Below are 27,096 nucleotides of genomic sequence, written 5' to 3'. Positions count from 1 at the left end.
CTCCAAAGCCTTACGAGGCCCTGGCTCGTTCCTTGGCTCTGAACGCCGATGTCTTGGCATCCATTCATGGGTACACAAGCGTGATATTGAATCACACAAAGAAAGAGGGCTCTGATTTCCCCGCTGGGTTTGCCCTCTGTGGCCCCTCGCTGTCACCCACCCCCCACCTCACATTGGGTGGCACAGAAACTCATCATGGCCAGAGGAAGGAAACACAGATGATGTAACTGAGGACCACGGGTAGCACGATGAGACAATGACAGCGCTCTCATAGCCGTTTCATCGCCCGTGCTTTTATCTCTTGTTAAAAATGTGACATTTTTAGCCCAAATGTGATATAATAAATGTCCTAACATTGCCATGGGCTTTGATAGATGCATAAATTAAAAGGTCATTTAAAGAAAAGCTGTAAAAGCCTGAAAGCCAAAAAGTACTGATCACTGTTGTTCTCTTCTTTAAAATGAAATACTCGCACTTTTCATTCAGATGTGAATCAGTAGTTTCTTCTGTAGAAAATCCTGCTTGGTAATCATGCTGCGTTGTAGGCAGCACACTGACTGGTCAATATTTCTGCCATAAGGACTGTCCCAGTATGTGTTTATCAGCACGCTGGCTCATTGACTAGCACATGGTAGGGGGCATCCAGGGTGACAGATTGACCAGCTGATGTTGAATGTGGAGCTTGAAGTAGGTTAATGATCCAGTAGGAACGAATGCTATGACACCAGAGGCAGAGAATGTTTCTCTGTATTGAACCATATGGACGTTTTAGCTTATAGGACAGCACTGGGCTGTCCTCGTGTTGATGGTCACCAGATCACAGACAGAAAATCATTTCAGGCTCTCCTACTAATTTCAGTGATTTCATAGGTTTTACTCTACATGAACACATAAATAATTGTAAAACCCCAGCTTTTTTACACATTTAATGCCGGTGCACTGCTGGACCACTCTCAAGAATTAAATCATAATCCGCTAATGCTGTGGTAGATACAGGATGAGGTAAAGTCTGTGAAATTCTATCTCTGGAGCAGCCTCAGCCTTTTTTTCATACACACATGATGAGAGGACTGCGTCGTGTGATTCTGTCGCTGTTTTGCCGGCTTGTCAAGTTGATTAGAAACCCCCATCATGAGAGGAAAGGAGCTAACTGTTCTTGTGTCACACTATACGTGCCAAGGTTCCTTTCATGCCATCAGGGAATCAATGGGGACTTGTTTCTGCATGTGGCACTTTTTTTTCTTTCTCCGTTTTCTGCGGAGGTGGTGTGCAAATCGATGGCTTTGAACTCAGACGAACAGCAATTCAGATGGGAGCCAGGCGTTTAATGAAATCCTGCCCACCAGAGACACACTTGGCCAATCCGTCTGATGCAGAAAAATGCGTGATCTTTAAGAAGTAGATCTCCAAGATATATATATTTTTTAAGCATACCCACAAATTACCTCATAAGTGCATTTACTTAAAATATGCTGAGATGCGAAAATCCATAGTAACATTATAGTGTGTTGAACTGTTGCCCATTTAGTGTCACCCTACATTTCTGCATAGGTGAGCATTCCATGCCAAGCCAATTACTTAACCCTGACCTGGGGTGTCAGGGAGGCAGGGAATCAGAAAGGCTCTGGACCTACTGGCCATCTGTAATCTTGAAAGAGAAGCAGCGAAGCAGTGGTCCAGCTCTAATGTGGGAACTGGAGACGCCCTTGACTCTGCAAGAGAGGTGCACACAGATGCAGGGGCTACTCTTTAATCTAAACTGCTGGGACCAAAATACACAGCCACACACACACACACACACACACACACAATGAAACACTGATAATATGATTATCGAGGTGCTGAAGTCTAGACTTGAGGCCTCTGGGGCTTGATACTGTCTCTCTTTTTCTCTTTTCTTTCAGCCTTTATCACATATACTGCTCCACAAACCTATTGTCATGAGGGCTGATGGAAGCTCTTTGTACTTTAGTGAGAGGAGAGAGATGCCTCAGAGCCATCTATCCTTATTCACCTTTTATAAGTCAAACTCTCTGAGGCCATGTCCAACCGAATGTGGATAAACCTGAAGACACCATTTAGGTGTTAGAATTGCTGCGTCCACACCTCCTGTTTTCAGGGTATTTGCTAGAAGCTCACAGTACACAGCGCAGTGCCAAATCAATGAGAGTGTCTTATTGCTCCATATTTAGCCAGTCACAGCATTGTCTATAGAATAAAGCTTGGCTGTTTTGCCTCTACAAGTGCTAAATTTATGTTTCACTATTGCTGATCATGTGACCTAGGAATACTTGTTCATTTATATTTTTCTTTTTCTGTTGTCTGGTGACTACATAACCATAAATGTTTAAAAGTTTATACTTGTGACAGTAGTGCGTTTAGACTAGCACAAGCATGATTTTTGCATGCTACAGCTCCATTGGCATTTAGCTCATTACAGTCTTGTTTGCTTTGTGTTTGAATTTACATTTGTCACATCATTTGTTAAACAAAGCAAATGCATTGCTCCTTTCGCAGTCATAAATGAGTGTGAGAGAAGATTTAATTCAAGTTAAATGGTTTCTTTGAATTCAACAGCAGGGAAAAACCGCCTGTCTTTGAGCAGGCATTTAAAAGATGCTGTAAATCCTGACAAAGCTGATTCAAACCTATTAGGTTACAAATGATGAGTTTTAAAATCCTTAAACCTGCAGGAAGTAGGACCAAAACAATGAGCAGGAAGATTAGGGGAACTGCCACATCTTGTCATTATCAGTGACCCCTTTTGCATGCATGAAAACCTTCGATTGTTGATACAAAAATTTGAGTGTAGCAGCTTTAAGTTTATCATTAAATGAGGAGGTTCCTTTATTCCTATGTTTGTATAACATGTGTGCTACATGTGTGTAAACAAGCAATCACCAGTATGTGAAGATGATCCAATACAACTTCAGCAAGACCCCAAGTAACCAGCGGTGTTCCTCTCCTGCACTTAAACCCACACAGACGCAAAAAAACGCACACAGCTGACCCATGTACACTTCCACATCAGTTTATGGAGATTGCCTGTGCTTTTCATGACTGAACAATAGGTTTGAGTGGCATCGTGAGAGTTGGAGCAGGATTAGACCTAACCTCCGAGGGCTCTCTCCAAAGCCCCTTTTGTGTGTATTTGTGAATAGAAAACACGGTTCCCTGAGATTGTCTGTCTGCCTGCCAGCCAGCCGTGTCCTACATGCTGTCTGCGTCTTTGCCTCATTTAAAGTAGGCATCACAATGTTTGTTTGTGAGTGTATATTACTTTTATATGCGACATACAGGGATTGTGTTCTTTCCCTCTAGACTTATAGGTCTGGTTTGTCTGGCATGGCTTACATTAACTTTTACCCTTCTGTGGTATCTTTTTTTTGTGGTCTGGGGAATTACTTTGAGGTCTTCCTAATGTGCAAGGACAAAGAGCTGCCTCTCTCTCTCTTTCTGCTGCTGTCTAATTGTGCCTAAGTGCAACATGAATAGTGAGCCGAGATGATGTCTCCCAGTAGTCCCTGAAGTTACACGGGAGATCAGTGCGTCTGGCCCAATCTCCCTCTGCACATTTGAAGAAACAGACAAACGATTTGATCTAGGATTTCCTTGCCCCCCCCCCCACCCCCCCTCGCAGTCAGTTCAGCTGGCCAAGAGCTTCCGGCCACTTGTTTTTTCTTTTCAGCTGTCTGAGAAAACACAAAGGGAATTATGGCAATCATGTCTTCAATGTAATTGGCTGTCTCAGGCAGTAATCATGCTGTGGAGCTCTCTGATAATAATAGTGCATCTCCTCTCCCTGATTGTCTAAGGGCATCTCTGTAAGATGTTACCCCCCCACCCCCACCCCCTTTCGTTTTTACAGTAAACGTAGGGAGGGCGGGAGCCTCACCAGAGGGTCAGTCACGCATGAACAGAAAATTACTGGGAGAAATCACTTTCCCTTTGCGTTTGATTTTTGATTTAGCAATTACCTCCTGCCCTCTGTTCATCTCCGACATGCTGTAGATTATAAATGAATGCGCGAGAGGACTGTGCGTGTGCGTTTGTGTCACTTTGTTATTGCATGTGTCTTTGCAAGTGTGCATGATCAGCGGCCCTCTCCATCATCGCAGAACTTGACCTGGTTTCTGGTGTCAAGCGTTAGCATGGTCAGGGGTGGTGAGTAGGTGCTCCATTCATCCCGGGCAGTAAGCGTTTGACAGTATCGGTCCACCATTAGGCCCTGTGATGGATGCTGTGCGGAGTGGGAACAGATGGGTGGAGGCATGCTAAGGATGGAAATGGGATTTGTTTGTAGGCATAGAGTCTAGATTTACTGCAGGGATTCATTCATCCTCAGCTTACGATTTTATATCAAAATGTGTTTCGCATTTCATTTTTTACACTTCTTTGTATACAACAGAAGATTAAGTTTACTAGCAAATTACAAGGACTTGTATTGATGATTGAAAGAAACATATCAGCAACTGAATTACATCAAAGCAAGTCTGTAATTTTCACTCAGATATTTTACAAACTCCCTTTTCGTCTGTGGTGTGTGCCCATGTTTCTGTGCTTGTTTTACTTGGTCCTGCTGTATTGTTGATGTGTGTTTGCATGCCCAGGGCGTGGACCCTGCAGTGTATGCATGTGTGTTTGCTATCTTCTTCGGTTGTTTGCCCCCCGTTTGCACGGATGAATACAAATTGGGCTGAGTTCCTTATGGCGAGGGACGCTGTAGTGAGAAAGATTTTACCCCCTTCTCTCTCTCTCTCTCTCTCTCCCACAGACATTGCTCTGCTCCTAGCTGGCTTATGGTGTTACTCATGTCCCTTGACACAGCCCAGAGACATTTGATTTTGTGTTATGAGTAATATTGTCACCCCTCTCTTACCCCCTCTCCAGTGTTTGTGACCCTCAATACAGGCCAAAGTGTGAGCGCTGCTGGCCTCTTGTCCTGAGCAGTGAGCATCATGTGGGTTTTTTTTTTTTTTTTTTGCTGCTTTGTATGTGTCACTGCGCCTTGTTTTTGTTTCCTTTGACCCTCGGTACAGCCTTAAATAGTTTTGTTGGAGTTGGTGTTGCATCCACTTCTTCCCATGTCTCCTCTGTCCCTCTCTTACCCCAATGCAATTGCTCTCCCCATCTAATCCTCTTTCCTTTAGCTGTGAAGTCCTCCCCGCACCACATTTTTCATTCTGCTGCAGAGAAATATCAAAAAGAAGTCGAGGGAAAATTAGCTCTTCTGCTCTTTTGCATCCCTCAGCATGTCCTTTTACCTATGTCTACCACTCCATCTGCTCTCTTTCCTTCTCCCCCTCTCCTCACCCTTACCACTCCCCATTCCCTCCTTCCTCCACTTCATCCCCCAATCTCAGACTCACACCTTTGCACGAGGTGGACCGGGCTTATCTCTGCTCTGGCAAACATTCATTCCCCTCCGCTGTCCCTCCTCTCTCCTCCGTCCAGTCCTTTTTACCCCTCATCTGCTCTCCTTCTCACCTCTCCGCGCTCTCCTCCTTTCTCCTCTTCTTTCCAATTTCCTCTGCTCAAATGAGATGTTGTGTACAGAAGAGAGTCCTTATCGCCAGCTCCTGTCCGGGTATTAGGTGGGGGAAATGGGTCTGTAATGAAACAGAGAATACTGCTGTGCAAACACACATACACACCAGGTTCGAAGGTATTTTGGTGTGTGCGTAAATGTATATGTGTGAGCGAATGCTTGTACACGCGCGTGTACATTTAGCCGAGCGGCTGATTAAGGTCACCCTCTTTCTCATCTCATTACTTTTCGCCACTGTCCTCTCTTTCTGTCTCGCTCCTTCAGCCTCTTCCCGCTTCGTCTGTCTCTTACCATTTATCCCTGCTCATGCCTCCCACTGTCTGTCTCTCGGTTTGTCTTTTGCTCTGAGCCCCCCCGCCCCCAACTGCCTCGATCTCTCTTGCTGTTCCCTTCTTTTACAATGTGTGTTTGTCAAGGCTCTGTACTGTACATTTGAAGAACTGTTTGTGTGTGTGTGTGTGTGTCTGTCTTGCTGTCCCTGTCATTCTTATCCACCTACACACCCTCACCCTACACTGTTGTCTGTGCCCTCTTCACTCCACTGTTCCTCATGCATAGTAGATGTGTTTAGCAACAACAGCACAATGACACAAGCTCCATCTGTGTGCACCATCCTGCTGCCCACACCGCCTTGTTGTCTGGCATGACAATTCAATGTCTTCTGTCTTTTTGCAGACCACACTTTCGCTGAAGCAGAATGGGCTTTTGTCTTTAGCAGTGACGGTTGTCCTCTGTCTTTCCGCGGCACTCTGCCACTGAACAGACTTCCTTCATGTTCCCTACCCTTTTTGGCATACACCAATCACTCTTCAGGAGCCTGCTTGAAAAAGGCTGATATCTTAATTGGATAGTAGTGAGCTCTAAAGACAGTGTAATGCCTATTAAAGTGTGTCAGATCAGTGAATGATTAGGTAGTCTTAGGTAGTCCTGATCATCTCACTGATCAGGAGAAGCTGCAGTTAGACATCTTTTGTATCATCCCTAGAATAATATTATCAATTCATTTTACACAACAAAAAATTGGGAATTAGAGGGCAGCCTTCAAGATCAGGAAAAGGCAATACAGCGAGCAAACAATGCAGGCGCTGAAGAAAAGTGCAAACAGAAAAAGAGAGAAAGTGCCACTGAAAGAAAAAGGATGGAGAGATTCTTTCAGGTTAATACAAGCTCACGACTCAGGGGAGGGTTTGTTTTGGCTCTACAGTAGGTGTGTACACCAACAACAGGAGAGTATGGCGAGTGTTGCTAAGGGCAACAGATTGAAATATGCTTCTCTGCCTCCAGCTCATGCTCGGGTCAACGTGGTTGCCCAAGGCGATGGTTTTCAACATTAAATCCTCCTACAGGGTGAATGACTGGTTGCCCAGGGAGACGACTGCACACCATAAGGAGAGTGGAGGCTGGTTCATATCTCTGCCTAACATTAGTTGTTAGCTTCCCTGCTGTTAATTTAGCCTTAGGTTAAACAGGATGAGAAAGGGACTGTTTGCTTGTACGATGTCATGTAATTTTGGCTGTTTACAGCCTTTTCTATCAGGTATGCGTCACTCGGCTCAGTGGGTCATAAATGGCTGCATAGTGACAAGAGTTCAGATATGGGTCAAAACACATTGGCGCATCAGTCACAGATGAATTAACCGTGGTAGCTCCTCTGTCTGAAATAACATAATATAAGGTAATATAATGAGATCTCATACATCAGTCGGTGTAGTCTATACAGTATAGGACCCAAAGTCTACACACTTTGCAGACCTGTTTTTTTTAATCAAAGTTCTCTGTTATTATTAATAATTATTTTATTTAAATCTCAAATATCTTGTGTCTCAATGAATGCAGGTACACTTAGGTTAACTTGAAATGAAATAAACTGGAGCATGAAGGAAGTTCTGCGATCAGACACATCAGTGAAAACCTGTAGGGGGAATTTAGTACGACAGTGTCAAGTGCTGAAAATGAAAACATATGAAAAGTAATTGCAAACAAGATCAGAAAAGGAAAAGTGCTATATTATTCTATCAAATTTGCGTTTCAAGCAGAACAAACCGAACAGCTTCAAGTAGTAAGGTAAAACTATTATATTCTAAATGATATATTTGGCTTCAGATTGTATTTTCTTCATTCTTTCTAAAGGGTGGAATGGTGTGTGATTTCCTCACTGTCTGTACTGCAGACATCCAAGACCCTGAAAAGCTCCATGTATCCAGCGTACGACAAATTCACTGTTACCAACTTGATAAATAAACCCTGTGATGATTCAGGCATTTCCCCATTTATGCCAATCAAGAAATTAGACAGATTCATTTTCTACACCTCATCATACACACGTCATTATAAGATGACCCTCACTTTGTAGTAATCTCATCAGTCATACCAAAAAAAAAAAAAAAAAAGTTTGCAATCCGGTCAAAGTTAACGAATGCACAGTAACACAATTAAATCAGTTTTGGATCTCACATCTGTCAATGTTTTGCCAATTTATTCTTTGGCGTGTCTGCTTGTTGTTTTCATTAAGGATGTTGCCAGGCAGTGAGACAACATAGCCTGAGATATTCTCACACCATGCTTCGACATGTTGTGATCTGGCTCTGCAAATCAGTGGAAAACGTATTGATTGAGGCCCTGTCTGTGCTAAAACACTTACCAAGCCGGGCATCTGTTCAATTAAGCGCATTAAAATGATTTTGTGGCTCCCTCCATTCACCCTGGTAGTGCTGTCTCCCTTGACGATCCCTTAAAAATGGAAGTAGAGCTGTCAGATTGCTTTCCTGATTACTCACATACCAAGATGCAGCTTTGGTTTTTATTTATTTCCTTCTAGCTTGTTTGACTCGACAGTCTCATCTCATTTGATGTCTTTGATGTTTATAAATACACAGGTTTTTGGGTTATTTTTTTGTGTTTGTTTTACATCAGGCCAGATGTATCACACTGAGCGGAGAAAAGAAATTACAAAGCAACTTACTATAAGTCACAAACAGATTCCAAAATAGAGTGATGAGACACACCTGTATTTTCATTTGCATATTCATCACTTCTGAGTGTGCATCTTCATGGAGGTTGTGTGTGCCCATGGTGAACACCAGGGGCAGAATCACCACGAGTGGAGTCACCTTGAATGAAAACTGAAAGACCAGTTTTCACCCAACTATAAAAGTTATTTATTTGGAGGACTAAACTAGAATTCTGTTAGTCTGCCATCTACGCAGCAGAACTACTTGTTGATCTGGCTGTTTATGGTATGATGTGGCAGGTGACCTCAATAGTGTGAGTCCAAAGTCAAACAAAATGAGAAATCATGTAGACAGTTTGAGATAAAGCACAGGAAAGGTTTTTCTGGTGGAAATATTGAGTTTATTTCTTGTTTTGTTCTTGGGCACACCAGACTCTACATCCAGTGAAGCATTCGTGTCCACCATCTTTTCAGCGATGGTTGTGATATTTATTAAAGGTGCTATATTTAGGTTTCTGCTATCGCTACATAGGCAGCATTAGCATTAACAGCTGTTTTTCACCAAGAGCTTCAGCCATTGTTGCATTTAAAAGAGGTTACGATATGCCCTCTGGGTAACGCTACTTCATCCTCTCATGTTGGACTGAAGGCAGACTGGACACTATAGTGACTCACTATTGCAAAGTGATATGATGAGATGGGACAGGCCAAGGCTAGTGGGTTAGCATACTAACTTCAGAAGAAGAAAAGAAGTGATAGAAATGGAAGCAAAACAACAGTTAACATTTGCTATTGCTTTCCACTGGTGGAGACAGCTCTTAGAGAGTACAGGAATGACATTTGATGATGAACTCACAGTTTATTCTAGACTGGTAAGTAAACAGCTACTAATGCTAAAATCTACACCTTTGAGCTATCACATAGAGGCCCATGATATACTACTTTTTTTTTTTAATTACAATTACTAGCACTTGCTATATTTTTCTGGAGCTTTCAACTGTATCACAAGACCCTTATAAGCAGAGTTTTGCTGGTGGTACTGATGAAGTCCATGACATGCAGATAAATTCTGCAGAAACTCTAGTGGACTCAAGTGGACCATGAGCCAGTTACTGTGTCTTTTGTAAACAGCCCATTTCATTAAAGTCAGAGTTATAAACAATTACCAGACAGTTGCTGGCTGCAGTCCACACACACACACACACACACACACACACTCTCACATACAAATGCACACTCACCAAATGTTTAAATCTTGGCTGACATGTGAAGCATACAGAATTTGGCCCCTCTCTCTGTCTGGTGAGTGCTGTCTTTTTGCCAAGGCTGAGCAGGATTCCCTCTGCTTCCCCTCTTGTGTGGCTAATGTGTCTCTTCCCTCACCTTCCCTTTTTCATCTCCAAACCATCGCCAGAGATGTCGATCAATGGGTTGTGTTGTTGCCTTCATATTTGCAGCGTGAGCAGCCTCTGCTGTCGCCGGAGGATACGGAAAGGAGCATCCATGAATAATTTATGCCAAGCAGGAATATGTAAACGGGTAAACAGACACAAGAAACAAAATGCAAACAATTGCAGCAGCTTGCATGAATTAATTGCTCGGCTGAGCCCCGCGTTCTGCTCATTGGAGCTCTCTGTCCTTCACGACTGATTCAGGGTCAGCAGGCTACGGTGATTTTCATAGCGGGATAAGTGAGGGAACGACCGGTGGGCCGGCTGATGTGGGAGCAGAATTGCATTACAATTTGTTTGCTCAGGTTTTATATAATTCTGTTTGCTTAACACATAGATTTTTCTTTTTTCACACTTTCCACCATAGCAGCAGCACTAAATGTGCATCTTGCACCTCAAAAAGTCAGTAATTGCTAAGTATTGCTGTAATTGGACTGTTCATTAGAGAGACGCTGACTAGGCAGTTCCTGCTTCAGTACCAATAAATAGATTCTTGTGTAATGAGGTTTCTGTGCATTATTATTTTATTTAAGTACAGCGGAAGATTCATATGGTAAAGAATCCTGTAATTGAATTAATCCATTGAATAACTAGAATTGATTTAAAGTGAGTTGTGTTGGCTGCTGTCACGTGTGTCTGGTTGACCGTGTACGAGTGTGTGACGTATGTGTGTGTTGTTAACAGCGTGGCGTTATCACCAGTAACCAGAAGATGATGTTCTGAAGGGACTGTCAGAGCAGAGGGCAGAAGAGGGGGGAGATGGGACGTGACAGAGTGGCCCCATTTGAGGTTGTCACCAGGTCCCAAGAGTGACGACACCAACCCAAGACAAATCTAGGCCCAGCTGGTTCCCTGGCCGACTCGTATAAGTTGCCTGATCATAAATAGCCAGGGCTGCAGCGTGGGGTGGAGGTGGTTTGTCATCAGGCCTGGCCCCAGCCGGGGCACTGACTCCCAGACGAGAAGGGAATTTATCACTGTATAGTGATAAGACAAGGCTATTATTGTTTCTGTTCTCCTCCTCCTTCTACCCCCTCCCTTGCCTGCAACACATCACCTCTTCCTTTTCTTTCTCCCTCTCCCTTGTTCTCCCTTCCTCTGTCCTCCTTTCCCTTCTCTTGTCTTCTTTCATCTTTTATATTCCAAACCTTTTTCTTTTCTTGGCTCTCTGCTGCGTCTGCCCTCCCTTCTTCACCACCTTTCTCCTTCTATCTCTCTTTCTCTCAGCACAAAGGCGATATGATCAGGAAAGTAATGACTCCTAGGGACGATGATAATCAGATACTCGGTGGAGGATAATGACCACACCGGGGTTCTACACGGAAACCATATTCAAGTATTAATTGCTGCCAACGCATCAGATGGCTACAGAGAGTGATTGAGTGGTAGAGAGAACGGAGGGGGAGAGTAAAGGAAGAAAAGATAAAAGGTGTGCAGGGACAGCAGCAAAGAAACTGTGTGTGTGTGTGTGTGTGTGTGAGACAAAAATGGAGAGAGAGATGGTAAACAGAGTAAGGTTATTTAGGGGTCAGTCTTGTCTCAAGTGTTTTGAAGTTTCAGAAATACTATTTGTCTTTTCATGAGGCATAGCTAAACTCTCCATTTTTCTCCTCCTCCCTCTCTCCTTTTTCCAATGCCTCTGTCTCTCTTCTTCTCGTTGCTCCCCCAAGAAAAGTGTCATTTTTTTCTTTGTATCTGGCTCACATAGTTCTCAAACTCTCAAGTTTATCTAGTGTACTTTTTTTTTTCTGGATGCAGGCCGGATGGAGACACCCCGAGCTCCTCTCTCATTGTCTCCCAGCGCAGCAGCTCAGCTGTCAGGAGCACGGAAGATGGATGAATTATCACAGAAAGGTCTCCTCTAGCACTCTCACCTCATTTAGATGCTCTGTTCGGCTCCGACTCTTGGTAACAGCATGACAGCGCGTTAGCCTAGCATTGAGGCCCTCGCCGCCTCTGTTTCTTTGTTTACAAATGTATGCTAATGAGCGAGGGGGCTCAAGGAACCGTGCGACCCCTGCGTGCTCACTCTAATGCCTTCCCCAGTGACACATCAGCTGTGACAGTTGTGGTTCTGCAGCGGCTCAGAGTAGCCTCCTTATCTCCTGTGCTGTGATTGGAGCAGCTGCCTACTGTGGGGATCGCTTAGTGCTGTGTGTGTTTGTGTGTGTGCAAACAGTATGTATCTGTACACTTGCTCACAGGGGCATAATTAACACCCTGGAGACTGAGAACTCTGGACACTTTTATCCCTTATGTGAGATTATGCACTGATGCACATAGAGCATACAGACACATTGAGGCATCCAGATAGAGTCTGTTAAAAGAAAAAAAAAAAACACATATAGCAGTTGGGTGCTTGCATATGTGTGTGTGTGTGTGTGTGTGTCTCTTGATAAAGTCCATCTACTTAGGTCACTTCTATTTGTTTCTCTGTAAGTGTTCACTATGACTTCCCCTCTCCTATCTCACTCTCTGGCTCTGTAGCTTCTTTCCGTATCTACCTCTCTCTTTTTTTTTAATATCTTGTGTCAGAAAGCATGATTGAAATGTTTCCCTTTTCCAATGCCCATCTCCATGGCAACCCAACGTAGGTCCAAGGCAGACGTTATAGGCCTCTACATAGCCAGTGGAGTTCACAGAGGCCCTGGGCACTAAGCAGCAGGAGGAGATGGGCAGAGGCAGACAGCCATTTAGAGGTGTGCAGGACGAGTGGGCTGGCAGGTCGTGGAGAGATCAGACTGTTTTGCTCCACAGCCTATGGCCAAATACCATGTGGATGGGAGACAGAATTACATCAGTTTTTTTTTTTTTTTTTTTAAACTGTTTGTCCAATATGACCTGAGTTGCCGGCTAACTAGCCCCTGAAAATATCTATCCCAAGCTCAGTCAAGAATAGAGAGCCTCCTAGGCCCTGTTAAGCTGCCAATAGTGAGATCAGAGTAAAAACCTCACGAGCAGATAATATTTGTGTTTAAGCTTCAAGTAGAGAGCAAGTCAGATATAAACATCATCGGAGCCCAGATGGTCTTGAGATAAGCAGTAGGCATTTCCTGGCTTTCTCAACCTCTTTGATTGTGGATGTAATCTATTGACTCCTTAATGGCACTCTTCATTTCTACACAGTGGAAAGTAGTGATAAAAATCCGCCAATAGAAGGTCAAAGACTGTCCCTCATATTTGCACACATACCACTCCGGTAGATGTTAGGAACTTGAGCAGCTTTTCACACATTGCTTTTCATTCTGAGCGCAGCAGACCTCACACTCATCCCAGCTGTTGCAAATTGCCAAACTCATGTACTCTGAAATGCATGTTTAATTGATTCTATTCATTAGATCTGCTTCAAAACAATACCCTGCAAGTATCAGCATCTATGTGTGCGTGTGTGAGTGCGTGTGCGTGTGTGAGTGCGTGTGTATGTGTTTGTAGCGCGACACTGCAATAAGGTCATTCCATCTTCTTTCAGGCTGTCTATTAATCTTTAAGTGCACCGGGCCTCGGGGCTCTGATTTTATGTTTGTCTCCATGCGAGGCATTTTGTTTTTTTGTTATTTGAATTTTCCTAAGTGGTGGCTTTAGTGAGCTATTAGTGGAGCGCAAAACATTACAGGAGCTTAGACGAGAGAGAGAGAGAAAGAGAGAGAGAGTGGGACCTCTTTGCCCCTGACCCATATTACAGCACATTAAGCATCTCCACAATCTCTCTTTCTCTCTGCCCTACACACCCACAGGCCTACAAGCACACTTTCTCTCTAACTATATCCTCTTTCGCTCTGCTTTCTATCTTTCCTCCCATCAAGTTCTCTCTGTCTCTCCTCATGTCTTCCCTTGCTCCACTCTGTCACAGCCCTGTTGTCTCTATTTATCTCATCTCCAAAGGCTTGTTATGCCTCTTGTTTTAATGCACTCTTGCTTTCCTCAGAAGTCTGTGTTGTTAGAGCTGAACTAAAGGCCAGGGAGTGCTGCACTCAGAGCTGGGGCTATTCATCAGTGTCACAGCACCCCTCCATTCTGCTTCATTACTGACCGGCTAATGGTACAGATCAGTGCAGTTTATTTGCTATAATTAGCCAGCTCCATTTGGCCAGCACAGCCCCAGTGAGGCCAGCTACACTTATGCTGCCCCCCCTGCCATGCCACCCCGCGTGTGTGTATGCACGAATGCTTGGCTGTTGGGCCTAAAAGAGTCATTAAAAAACCATACTGGCACATCAGTTTGACATTCTCCATTGCCTTGTGTCAACCATGTCTTTTTAACGTCATGCCTGATTGCAGAGCAAAAAGCCATGAGCCTCGTAAAACTTTATAAGCTCTCTGCTTGTAAAAAGTAGGGGAGTGTATTGAAAATGTATTGCAGAGAGAGGGGGATGGGGGTAGTGAGGGAACGAGCGAGCAACTAAGTCAATCAGCGAATGGCTGACTGACTAATGAGTGGCTGAGTGAGTGAACATGTGAGCAAGCAGAGAATGGTAGGCTCTCACACTGTGGTTACAACCTCTCCTATACTTCTCTGTCATAGCCGGTCTCTCATCCCTGCATCCAACCCAACTTCCTTTTACAGTCTCCTCCCTGACTTCCAATTTTAATCTCTTCCTCCATACCCTCTTCCATTCTTCACTCTTTCACCCCTCTCACTTAATCTCCCTGTCTTTCTCCTACTCCTGTGTTCTTAAAAGCTGCAGCCTCTTGTTTCGTTGTCCTATGCAATTTTAATTTTCCTGGTGTGTGTGTGTGTGTGTGTGTGTGTGTGTGTGTGTGTTGGGGTGGGGGTGGGGGGTTGTATTTAGCATTCTCCCACAATGCTGGTGCAAGCTCATGGGGGAGTACAGTGTACGTCACTGAGTTGGAGTCACAGTGTACTCACCGAGAAGAGGAGATCAACCCTGTCAATAATTTATACAGAGCATGCTGTTGCTGTGCACTTGTTCACTCTTCATGCGACTCCTTTGTCTGTTCTTCCCTCCAAACCCTATTTCCTGTGTCAACATTTGATTCTTGCCCATAGTTCCTTGCAATTTTCAGTGTATATCCATCATTTCTACTCATCCTTTAAGTCTGGAGTGACTTTCCCACTCTTTTGGCTGCTACTTTATTTGATAAACTCACTCACTGATGCACACACTCTGCTCTTCCAAACCGTAAATCAGTATGACGCTATGTAGACAAGGTCAAGAGGTTAATTTGCTGTTAAAACCACACATCAGAAAACTGGCATGATGCATAAGCTAAGCTACTTTGATTGATGTTTTTCCAGCTGTTTCAGAAACAGCGGGCCTCCTGGGATTTTATTGCGATAAAGAAGAACGTGCAGTCAGCTGCAGCAGAGCAGGTAAAAACACCTTGGCGGTGAGGAAGGTCAGGGGCAGATGGTTGAAGATGCTCAGGCTAACAGGAAGGCCACTAATATGCAAGAGCTCAGTACAACAGTGATTTGCAGAAGGGCACGTCTGAATGCAGCTCATCAAACCTTGAAGCTGCAACAGCAGAAGACCATGCTGGGGTTACGCTTTTGTCAGCCAAGAAAAAGATAGTGGAGCTGCAGTAGCCACACAATCATCAAACTTTAATGATCAAACAGTGGAAATACCTCACCTAGTCTAACATAACTTGATTTTTATTGTGACGCGCCGACAGCAGGGTGAGAATTTGAAGTAAACAGTGTGAAGTTGTCCATCAGTCCTGCCTTGTGTCAAAGGAAGCAGCTAGTGGGAGCTGTGTGGGAGTATTTCCTTGCACAAATTAGGCCCCTTGATACAAGATGTTGTGCTTCATTTGAATGCCAGAGTCTACTTAAACATTGTTGCTGACCAGTCGCCCTTTTTCACATGGATTCCTCCAGCAAGGATAATACCAAAACTAGCATCTTTATAATCTCAAAATATTTAAAGAAACCTAACAGTGACCTTGGTGTGTGCTCCACTAGCCCACACAGACATCGGGTCTCAGTCTAATGGTATTTGGGGTGATTGTGAGGGTTTGCAGTATGAAACTGAAATTGTGCTACAAATGTCCTGGAAGTGCAAGATGCAATTTAAAGGTGTAATATGCCGGCTTTTCCTATAAAACAACATAGACTTACAAAAATAATCTCTCAATCATCACCTACAACCCACTAGAAGTGTATGGCAGTGCATTTGTCTGCAGAGACCCTGCCCTCTACCTTATTCTTTTCCTATTTTGCTGTGTTCAGGATGTTTCTGGGCTGCAACCTTTCAGCAGTGGGTGTGTAACTCCCAGCCAATAACAGCGTGCAGGGTGTGAGGGTGGGACTCAACCAGCTTACACTGTGTTCTATCTGTGTGGAGGTAGAGGTGTAGACATGTTTATTTGTACTTTAGAACATAACCAGTGTGAAACAATCAGAACATAACATTTTATTTTTATAATTCATTGCTTTGTTCTTGCTAATGAAACTTGGATGTTTAATTTTATATCAGTAAAATTGCATTTTGACCATTGATCTACACTCAGTAGCTCATAATGACAAAGTAATAACATGTCTTTAGAGGTTCTTGCAAATTCAGCCATGAAATCCAAAGAACTCTCTGTAGAGCTCTCTGATTAAAAACTTGGCTGTGCATAGATCATAGATAATTCTACTTCCTAGAGATGGCCATCCAGCCAGACTGAGTAACACTGTAAGAAGTGCTTTGGTCAGTGAAGTGATCAAGAACCCAAGAATCTAACAGAGTTTGAGAATCCTCTGATGGGAGAACCTGCCGGAAGGACAACCATCTCAGCAGCACTCCATTAATCAGGCCGAATGGAAGCCACTTTGAGTAAAAGGCACATAACAGCCTGCTTGGAGTTTGCCAAATGGCATTTAAAGGATTCTGAGAGTATGAAGAAAAAGATTCTCTGGTCTAATGAGGCAAAAATCGAACCCTTTGAGCAGAACTATTTCTGGCAAACACCAGGCACTGCTCATCACCTGGCTAATAATAAGTTTGCAAAAAGCGAATACTGTCTGAAGCCACTGCATCTGATCAGATCACATCCTAACGTGACAACAGTGCATATGAAGAATGTGAAATGATTAGTTGAAAAACAGAAAAATAGTCATAAAAACAGTAATTGATATATTGATAATTAACTGAATAAAAGGTAAACAATCTAAAACATTGTCTGTTCCCAGTTTTTAAAATACGAGGATAGCTGATCATCTTAGTTTTATTTAATTGTTTTCTAAGATTTGATAAACTCATGGATCACTTGATTCAACAGAATTGATAATGAAAAATAATTGCCATTTACTGCCCTAGAATGATGTACTTTAAATGCTAATAAATATTTGTTTTGAACATTTTGTTGTGTATTTGTAGCTGTGAAACATAATGCATCTGTTCCTGTTTTGGTCTGTTGTTAGTCCCTCAGTAAGGTTAAGTGTGCTTGACTGTGTCTTTTCAAAAGAGACCATGTTGGAACCACTCTATATATAACACTGGTAAATGAATTGTGATAATGACCGCTGGCGTTGTTCTGCATCCACTGTGAGCTGCTGTGTTTGACTGTATGCTATTATTTCCCCGTTTACCAGAGGGCCTATTACATGGATCAGACCCTAAGGGCTCCCAAACAGATTATTATTAGCTAATTTGTTATGACTGGGCTTGGTCATATGTGTTCAAACTAAACTCATCCAACTTCAGTTTTATTTATCTCTTCTTAAATGTTCTCTTTTCTCCCCTTTTTCTCTTCTGACTGCCCTCCATTGCGTTGCTTGTAGCTGCTGCTGCTCTCACTTCTTTGATTCTGTGATTAGCATTCTGCTGTATCACCATTCTGTCTGTCACTTAACATACAGTGGAGCAGTGCCTCGTGGTGAAACCCGGCAGTTGTTGCCAGTCTTGTTCTAAGATAAAACGAGACGCAGACACACAACGCATGCACCATATGCATAATATTGTATGCATATACACACAAACACTGAAATACTCACATACATATAAATTGGCACACGTACAGCGGAGATGAGAGCACTGACAGCTGCAGGTCGCTGAAAGCTATCGAGTTTTAGAATATCATTAGTTTTAAAAGGGCAACCAGGCAAGGTGAACTTATTACTCACTACTCCAAAAGTAGAGGAAGCCAGGAGAAAGTTTCCCCCCAATCCCTGGCTTTATCTACAGATTCTACCCACATCAACCTTGGATAAGATTCCTGTTTATTGTGGTTTTTAATATACTTTGTCACAGACTTAATCTACAAAATGCTCCAAAAACCAGTCACTATCTGTGTCCTCTGGAGGTTACAGAAGTTGCTCTCCACTATCTTATCTACACAGTAATGTGCTGTTTTAGGACTGGGGGACATGAACAGATTAGGCAGATTGCAAGAAAGGAGGCTCCTAAATGATTAGCATTCTGCCTGGTCTCCTTCTGGTTGCAGAGCTTGTAGTCCATTGGCTTCCATTAACCTGCCAGTCTGCTCTTCATTACTTCATTAGAGGTGGAATGGAGACTCGAGGAAGTCTTGTCACAGTCCAGGGACTGACTCCTGACTTGCTGCAGCTCGCCACGGGCATCAGGCTTAGCTCTCCTCGCGCCTACTCTACATGTGTGTGTAAATGCCCGTCCTTCAGTCCATCCTGTTCTTTCAGTCCCTTTTTAACCTTGTGCTGATGACCATGAGTGAATGATAGCGATACATGCTGGTTACTCAGGAGAAAAGCAGCAAAGGATAAAAGGGTCAATCTCATGGTTTGTATGGGTGATTCACCGCCACAGCACCGCTTGATTTGTTCATCAAACCTCTGCTCCCTGCCAACCGGGAACATTATTTCTCCTATTGTAGCACTACGGCTTTTCTACCTGACAAGCTGCACATAAAGCCAGTGTTACTTGATGCATACATTTAGTCAGGAGGCACTCACACGCAAACATAAACTTATCTGTTAAGAGTGCTGAGGGATATGTTGGCAAAGAATGGTCGAACATTTGTCCACAAATGTTGCAGCACGCATAGAGACGCGCGCACACACACACACAACCTACAAGTGCTTCGCAGCTCTCATTATCTTCTTCTTTTGGGATCGTTGAAGAATTTATTAGAAGAATATATTAGCAGTGAATGTTCTTTTTAAAAATTTCAAACATTTATTTCTATAAAGGGACTCTCTGCAGAAGGGGGCACTAATGATTTAAATGTAACTGGCGATATAAATAGCAGAAAGTTATTTCCATGTTACACTTGACTTGATACTTTAATTGATAATTGTTCTACGGCTCTGCAAAGGGTGCAGAGAAGCATGTAGTGCTTTTTAGTGCTTAAGAGCCTTGGTCAAAAATTATTCTCTCCAGACTTCAAAAGACAACGCTTAAAGGACTGGAATATGACTGGAATGAAATAATTTGGAAGTGGATTCTTTGTTGAAGTTTTCCTCCTAGTGTTGGTCAACAGCTTCCTGACTATCTGGTTGATGTTTTCCATAGGTGATTTTCTTTGTTTCGCTCTAAAGCCTTTCTCTATTTATGGTAAGCTCAGATGGATATGGCTGTCAGTCACAGTCAGTCTATCTGTACTAGTTGAATATTTCTTTGGCATGCAAATCACAATATATTGCTGTCAGCCTATGATGTATATATGTATTTTTGAAATCTTGGAGGTCCTTTTTACATGATAAACAACTAAAAAAAAACATATATTATTCAAAGGTTTATGATATTCTAAAAATATTGTCTCGGATAGTGGGTTATTTTCAGCGCAAGTTTTCATGTTGGTTGCTTTGTTGTCTCTGTGTTGGGGTTTAAGACTGTTGCTCATTTCATTTCCAAGTAGGGCTGATATGAGGTTTTTGTGTTCTGCGCACTCATTCATATTTAAGGTGATCACTTACATAAATGAGGCAGGGCAAAGAGGAGTCTCACCTCGCTCCCTTGAGCATTGCTTCCTCATAATAGTCTCAGATAAACGGTTAAAGGGAGATGTGCTGCCAGTTGACTCATGTGGTGACTCACGCGGTGTGTATTCAGAGGAAGAACAAAAATAAACAGCACAATGAAGCAAAGGATAAATCGTAAGGCATAAAGAAATGAATTTATTGTTTATTTTCCATTGGGGGTGATTTTAGGTGTTTTGTTATATTCTATTTACAATGTCATATTCTTTGTTTGGCATCTCTTTTTGTTTATGGAATTAGAATACTAGAGCATCGTGAGACATTTATTTATTTTTTCCAGAAACGCTGCTAAAATCTACATTTAGAATTTCTAACAAAGGAGGTTTTGGTTACATAGTAAGATGAAAACTTGGAAGTCGAAGTGTCCTGCTATTTTTGGATCAACAATGGCAGGAAAGTGAGGCTTGAAGTGAGACGAAGTTCAGCACGGTGACTCTTTGGTGTTCGCTCTTTGATCTGGTGGAGCTTTGATAGACCCCGGAGGCCATACTTGTCAGGTTGGACCGCAGGCTGACGGCTTTCACAGCACTTTCCCTGTAGCTCAAGTGGCCTTGTTTGACATGGAAATAGCACTTACTGACAGCTCCTTCACCTTCCTTTTTTTGTTATTATGCTTTTTGTCCATTCTCTCTCTCTCTCTTTTTGACCTGAGTAGGGTTGACCTTTCCAGCGCCCTGAGTGGACAAGAAAACATACAACACAATACACCCTTACACAATGAGAAAGAAAGATAGCAGAACAGTTTAGAGGGGGAATGCATTGTGAACATGGCAATTTTCTCCTCTGTTTCATTTATTCAGCAAAAGGAAATGATTTTTCAGATCAAAGCAGGTTTTTATTACAGTTGTCTGGAATCAGTGAAATTGCAAAGGGAATAGAGGGAGACAGGCAAGATGATATCCAAACAAATGAGGAAAACAAATCATCTACACAGATTATGTTTGCTGGAGACTTTCATGAGATGCAGAACAAGTCGTACGAAAGAGAAAACTTTCACTTTTGCCACATTTTATTTTTATTCTGTGTGTTTGTGACTTTGATTGTTTTTCACAGCATTTCCGCCGTCTCCTCTCTTTCCTCGCTCAGTCGCGCAAGCACACCTGTCTGCCTTTTCTCCTCTCCTTGACTGCATCGGTCTCCCCACAGTTCAACTCTGCCTCACATACACATACACACACACACACACGCATGCACACACAGACACTTGCCTCAAAGCCCCCCATCTAATTCAGCCCACTCAGACTCATTGTTAAGGGGACATATTGGAAAACCATTAGTGCTCATTATGCTTTATAGCCACCCGTTCTCCCCATTCTGTCTTTTAATCACAGTCCGTCCCCTTGTGTGTGCGAGTGCATTGCCTTGTGTGTGTCTATGTGTGTGTGTGGCTGAATGCATACATTACAGCCACCCCTGCTCAGCAGACAGTAATGAACCACTTTCACCGTAATGCATTTGGGACACCACAAAGTCCCCCTATACCCCCCCCCCCTCCCCGCTTTTTATAGGGAAGTCAATGGCACAGGCGCCACCTTTTATGGCAGCCCATCTGAGCTGCAGCAATGTTGTGCATTCGTGAACCATGTCAGCCAAATGGGATCGAACGCAGGGCAATACAAATAAAAAGAAATTGGAGTGAATAGGGTATGGATTTCCTTTTTTATATGAACTCCTCGTAGAGGTAGAAACCCTTATAGGGAACTTTATGAGTATCCGTTCGCTCCTTGTAACTCCAAATAACCTGGCTCCCATAAAAGTGTTGAATATCCCGTTACTGCTCTGTTCTGAATTGTGCTCGGGTTTGATCATCTATGACGGTGTGTGTACGTATGTGCATGCGTTTTGCTGGCAGCGCATAGAGGCAGTTTTGACCATATGCTCTGTGATGGACACACAAAACCCACACACATGCACGCACACACGCACCCACACACACACACACACACACACACACAACCGTGCGTGCACACTCATAATGAGTGGATTTAAATTCTGGTTGTTCTCTCCTGGCCAAGGCAACTGTCATCATTGTGCAGCAAAAGTCCCATAATCCATCTGTGGCGTGACAGCATCCTAACAGCTCCACTTCGCAGCGAGAAAAGCTATTCTTTATGTCTCTCCGCTTCTCAATCTCTATCTTTTTTTTTCCATTTTCTCTTCTTCACATTTCCCCTCCGGACTGGTTTTTATTCTTCTCTCTTGTCTCTTTTGCTTTTCTAGTTACATTTTTTCCCACTTAATCTCCTTTTCTGTGGAAAGTTTTATCTGGGTTTGATTACAGTAGGGAAGAAAAATGATTGATAGCTCAAAATTAGTGTTGACCATGATGATGATCATGGTGAAGATATCCATAATTATAATTATGCTATCGTTGATGATGATGATAATGATAGAGATCAGAATGACAATGATGCTATTAATGATGATGATTAAAATGGAGATGAGGATGATGATGATGATGACAGTGACTAAAGTGATGATAATAGTGCTTGCTGGCTCTCTGAGCAGTGTCCATGTTTTCACCTTGGCCCAGATGGAGAGAGACAGACGGAGGGGACGGACGCCAGCCGTAAGAGGGACACTCGCTCCTCAGCCGGCCACCACAAGAGTGAGGACACCAGCGACAGCAGGGAGGACGAGGCGGCAGTGAGTCTCTCTCTCTCTTGCTTGCTTTCTTTCTTTATTTTCTGTCTCACAAATCTACCGAATATTAATGCAATGTTCCTGCTGAAACACACTTATACCCTACCCCACCCACATCACTCTGACTAAGCAACAATGAAGTTTATTGCTCATGCGTGTGTGGAGGAGCTCATCGGGACTGCAACATTCACAGTTCGGATCTTAATTATCATCAAACACTTTGTGCTCCATTGTCTCTGCATCCACTGATTAGTGTTCCAAAAAGCCTGTCCCCTTCCTTCATGATGAAAAAGAGATTAGAAATGAAGCAGAAAATAAATAAATATCTGGATACAGGTAAAGGTGTTTACGAAATGTAGAAGGGGAAACATTAAAGAGATGGCATCTGCGGTCAGATCTCATCATTTTGAAACTTTCCTTTTTACTAAAACCCATCTACAGCTTGGCCTCATGACCCCACCCACTGCAGTGAATTTTATTAATGTTTCCAACTCAGACAGGCCACAGCTCAAAATATGTTGTGAATACATCACGCAATTTAACCTCCTCCTCAAGCATTTATTTCTGTGACAGTTTTCATGCTGAGAGATGTGAAATTAGACAGAGCGATATCCAACAGCCGAACATGAGACAGAGTTTGGACCACCGCCAGAGATCATTAGCGCTTTGGTACATGCAGCGGTAAAACCACTGAGACAATCTCAGGCTTTAACTCTTATTTCCCCTGACAGCTGATGGATTTTAGGGTTAAGTACAGCTATTCTGGACTCACAGATAATTTCCAAGTACTGCAGAACCTGCAGAGCACATTAGCTCTGACTGTGTGGTGAAATGACAAGCTCCTGTTCGTTCCAACGAGCAGTCCAAATGGGGATTATTATCAAAATTCATCCAAAAAAACAGATAAACTGCTGTCATTATTTTGACAACCCACTTTTCCAAATCTGCTGCAAGCTCCGTGTGCAGTCTGCTAAGATGGATTACAAAGAGAAGTATCTTGCTAATTCTTGCATGGAGGGTATAATTGGGGTTAAGGGCCTGCTACAGTCAGGAAATGTTGATTGTATACACTACTGCTTATTTATGGCTGTCTGTTCTCTGCAGAACAATCTATTTTAATTTCAAAAATAGACAAAAAACTACTGAAACTAAGACTGTATATCTCTTGGTGTGTACGCACAAAAGAAATTACACAGAGCAGCCAGAAACACTGTACTTCTGTGCTGTTATCTTTCATCTCTCTTTTCTTACACAAATCATATATATCTGTTTTCTGTCTGCTTTAGTAAAGTAAAAAAAACTCTTAAAACTCAAGATTCACCAGTCATCGTTTGGCCTTGAGGCAGGCAATTTATTATCAGCCCCTCCTTCCTCAACCTCAGTGGACCAGGTTTCCACCCCAGCACTTGCCACTCAGGTTGACAGGCTGTCTACCTTGAAGTAGTATCTTGCCTGAGGCTCAGTTATCTGTAAAACTACCTGAAGTGCTGAAGAATCAGGCCGTGAAGGCAGGCAATCTGCCGTAATTAAATGTTCACTGCATGTTTGGCTGTGTGCAGTGTTTGATGTTAAAATAAGACAAAATCACTGAAGAGCAAGGGAGGTAGACAGATACAGATTAATGAGATGTATCAGATGCAGTTATTGGTATTTTGATAATAAAAAGCCTTTACCTCTCTGCCTGCTAGAGAGGATCATTACACAAGGCTATAAAGGAAGTCCCCGAGAAGCTGCTGTATGTGGGGTGAATTTAGATGAATTAGACAGTTAAGAATCTGTAACAGTACAGTTTATTCTGGGGGTTCAACAGTGTTGTTTTGCTATAATTTGGAAATGGCACCCAATAGATTAATTTAATTATCCAGTCAGCCAGTCGTGTGTCAGCAGTGCCCCATGATTGGGATTTTCACACACAACAGTCTCTGGACTTTATACAGAATGGTGTGAAAAACAAAATATTCAGTGAGCAGCAGTTCTGTGGAAGGATACACCTTATTGATGAGAGAAGTCAGAGGAGAATAGCCAGATTGGTTGAAGTTGACAGAAAGGCTATGGTAACTCAGATAACCACTCTTTACAACTGTGGTGAGCAGAAAAGCATCTCAGAATGCAGAGCATGTCAAACTTTGAGGCGGACAGCTGACAACACGAGAAGACCATACTCCATGCTCCTGTCAGCCATGAACAGAAATTTGAGCCACGCAGATGGTAGGGTTAGAATTTGGCGTCAACAACATGAATCCATGCACCCAACCTGCCTTGTGTAAACAGTCCCGGCTGCTGCTGCTGCTGGTGGTGTAATGGTGTGGAGAATGTTTTCCTGGCAAACTTTGGGTCCCTTAATAGCAGTCAATCATGGTTTGAATGCCATAGCCTATCTGAGTGTTGTTGCAGACCATGTGCATCCCTTTATGGTCACAGTTAACCCATCTTCTGATGGCTGCTTCCAGCATGATAATGCGCCATGTCACACAACAAAAGTCTGGTTTTAATGAACATGACAATGAGTTCAGTGTACTTCAGTGGCTTCTTCAGTCACCAGATCTGAATCCAACACCTTTGCGATGTGGTAAAACATCTGACAGATCTGCAGAAATTATGTGATGCAATCATGTCAACATAGACCAGAATTTCAAAGGAATGTTTCTAACATCTTGTGAAATCCATGTCATGAAGGACCAAGGCTGTCTTGAGAGTGAAGGGAGGCCCTACCCAGTATTAGTATGGTGTTCCTAATATAGTGCTGAGAGAGTGTATTTTCCTCTGTCATAGCACAGTCTAACTGATTTCCAACCTGCATCTACAATAGTAACCGTATCATTGAGACATCTGACAGTATGATACAAAATGTATTTTGTAACATCACTCTAATAGACCATACACAACATACAGTATGTACTTGGCCACACACAAGCTGTAGCTGCAGGAGTTTAAGACCCAAACACAGTTAAAGTTAAAACCCAAATTGTTACAATATCGCTGTGCAGCTGCCGACTAGCCATGGGAAACAGTCAAGAGAAGAAGACGATATATCTTATTCCATAAAATGCAGTCGTCTTCAGAATCGATTTAAGTGAAGGCTTTAGGAAATGTGCTTGAAGAGATAAGAGTCATGAAGGGAAACCGGCAGGGGTTTTTCTGAACAGCCCTCCTCTAAACTCTAAACCTGCCTGATAGCGTTAGGGCTTCTCTTCTGTAACAGTCAAATGAAAAGCGGCTCTCAGGATGAGTCAGTCTCGTGCACTGAAGCTCAACTATTCGGCTGCACTGTAAGCATTCTGCTGAAGTCACTAAAATGTGTCAGAAAGTTTATGGCACACTCTATATGAATTTTAATAGCATCACTTTGTCATTTGTACTCTAAACGATGAGTGATAGATTTGGTTTGGTTCAAATAATGATCACTTAGATGAACTGTGTTCATACTTGGATGGTAAACACACTCTAAATCATCACAATTACAATATAGGAGATAGCACTGGCCCGCTACAGGAGATGCTTATTTGGATTTACGATCTGTAGAGTATAAGACTGAGCTCCATTTACGGTTATCTATAACGCTGCTTTATTTGTAACAAGAACTATGTTCTACTCTTTCAAAATGTGTGTGTGTGTGTGTATGTCAACACAGCTCACTCTGTTCAGCTCTATAACCACATCTCTCTTCATCTATAATTTACATGCCCATTTACCAGCTTTTTGTTCCAGCAATGGCTGACCTCTCTGTGTGTGTGTGCGTGTGCGCTTCTGTGTGCGTGTACACAGCGTATGATGTTTCACAGATCTTGAGACTACACTGCTCATTCAGCACCAACATCTCAAGGAAATCCAAAGTAACATAATTGACACCTTCAGTCAATGCGAGGCTGCTCCAGTGAGAGCACTCCTTCGCTTAGAAAATGCCAGTGCCAAAGGCCAAAGCTGTAGTCCGTGTTTCCAGGCCTGATAGCCACAGATAAGTTTGTCTCTAAGACACATACACACTGGATGTGAGGAGAGAAAAATAGACGAGAAGACAAAGAGAGGGGAATGATTTAGTGTGTTTAATGTTTAGTGTGTTTTTGCCTTCTCTGTTAAGCCTGTAATGTTTTGTGCTGCACTAATGGCTCACTAAAGCTGCCATCAGACATCTCAGACAATGAAAACTGTCACAAGCACACACATAGTCTTGTGTCCAAGACTTCAGGGGACATTACACTGACTTATATTAATTTCCTGGAGACTTACTCTAACCTTAACCTTAACCTTAACTACTACTTGCCTAACCCTAACCCTTACCCTAGTCTTAACCTAAACCTAACCTTACCCTAAGCTTAAAACCTTAAAATTTAATGATTTACATTATGTAGACTTACTTTCTACAAGAAAGTCCCCATAATGTGTATAAAGAGACTTAGGTCCCCACAACATGAGCGGGTTTGCACAGGTATTTTTATCTTTAAGTCATTGCATTGACTTTCATTCATTGTGGACAGCTTAACTCTAAGCCAAACCTTAACCAGAACCTCAGAAATTATGTTTTGCAGTGGACCAGGCTTTTGTCCCCATGAGGACTACTGGTCCCAGCAAGGTTAGTGTTTATACCAGAAAAGGTCCCAGTGAG

At 42.8% G+C, this 27,096-nt stretch overlaps 1 protein-coding gene across 1 annotated transcript in view; it reads left to right on the top strand.

The window, feature by feature from the left end:
* Positions 1-27,096, top strand: part of b4galnt4a (beta-1,4-N-acetyl-galactosaminyl transferase 4a) — a 123,586-nt gene that overhangs the window by 19,101 nt on the left and 77,389 nt on the right. The window contains exon 2 of the mRNA XM_018664312.1: positions 22,384-22,496. Within this exon, the coding sequence (XP_018519828.1) occupies positions 22,384-22,496 (113 nt within the window). The remainder of the gene's footprint in view (positions 1-22,383; positions 22,497-27,096) is intronic.

This window comes from Lates calcarifer, linkage group LG10 (assembly GCF_001640805.2).
Source record: "Lates calcarifer isolate ASB-BC8 linkage group LG10, TLL_Latcal_v3, whole genome shotgun sequence".
NCBI classification, from domain to species: Eukaryota; Metazoa; Chordata; class Actinopteri; family Centropomidae; genus Lates; species Lates calcarifer.
This window is presented reverse-complemented; position numbering and strand designations above follow the sequence as displayed.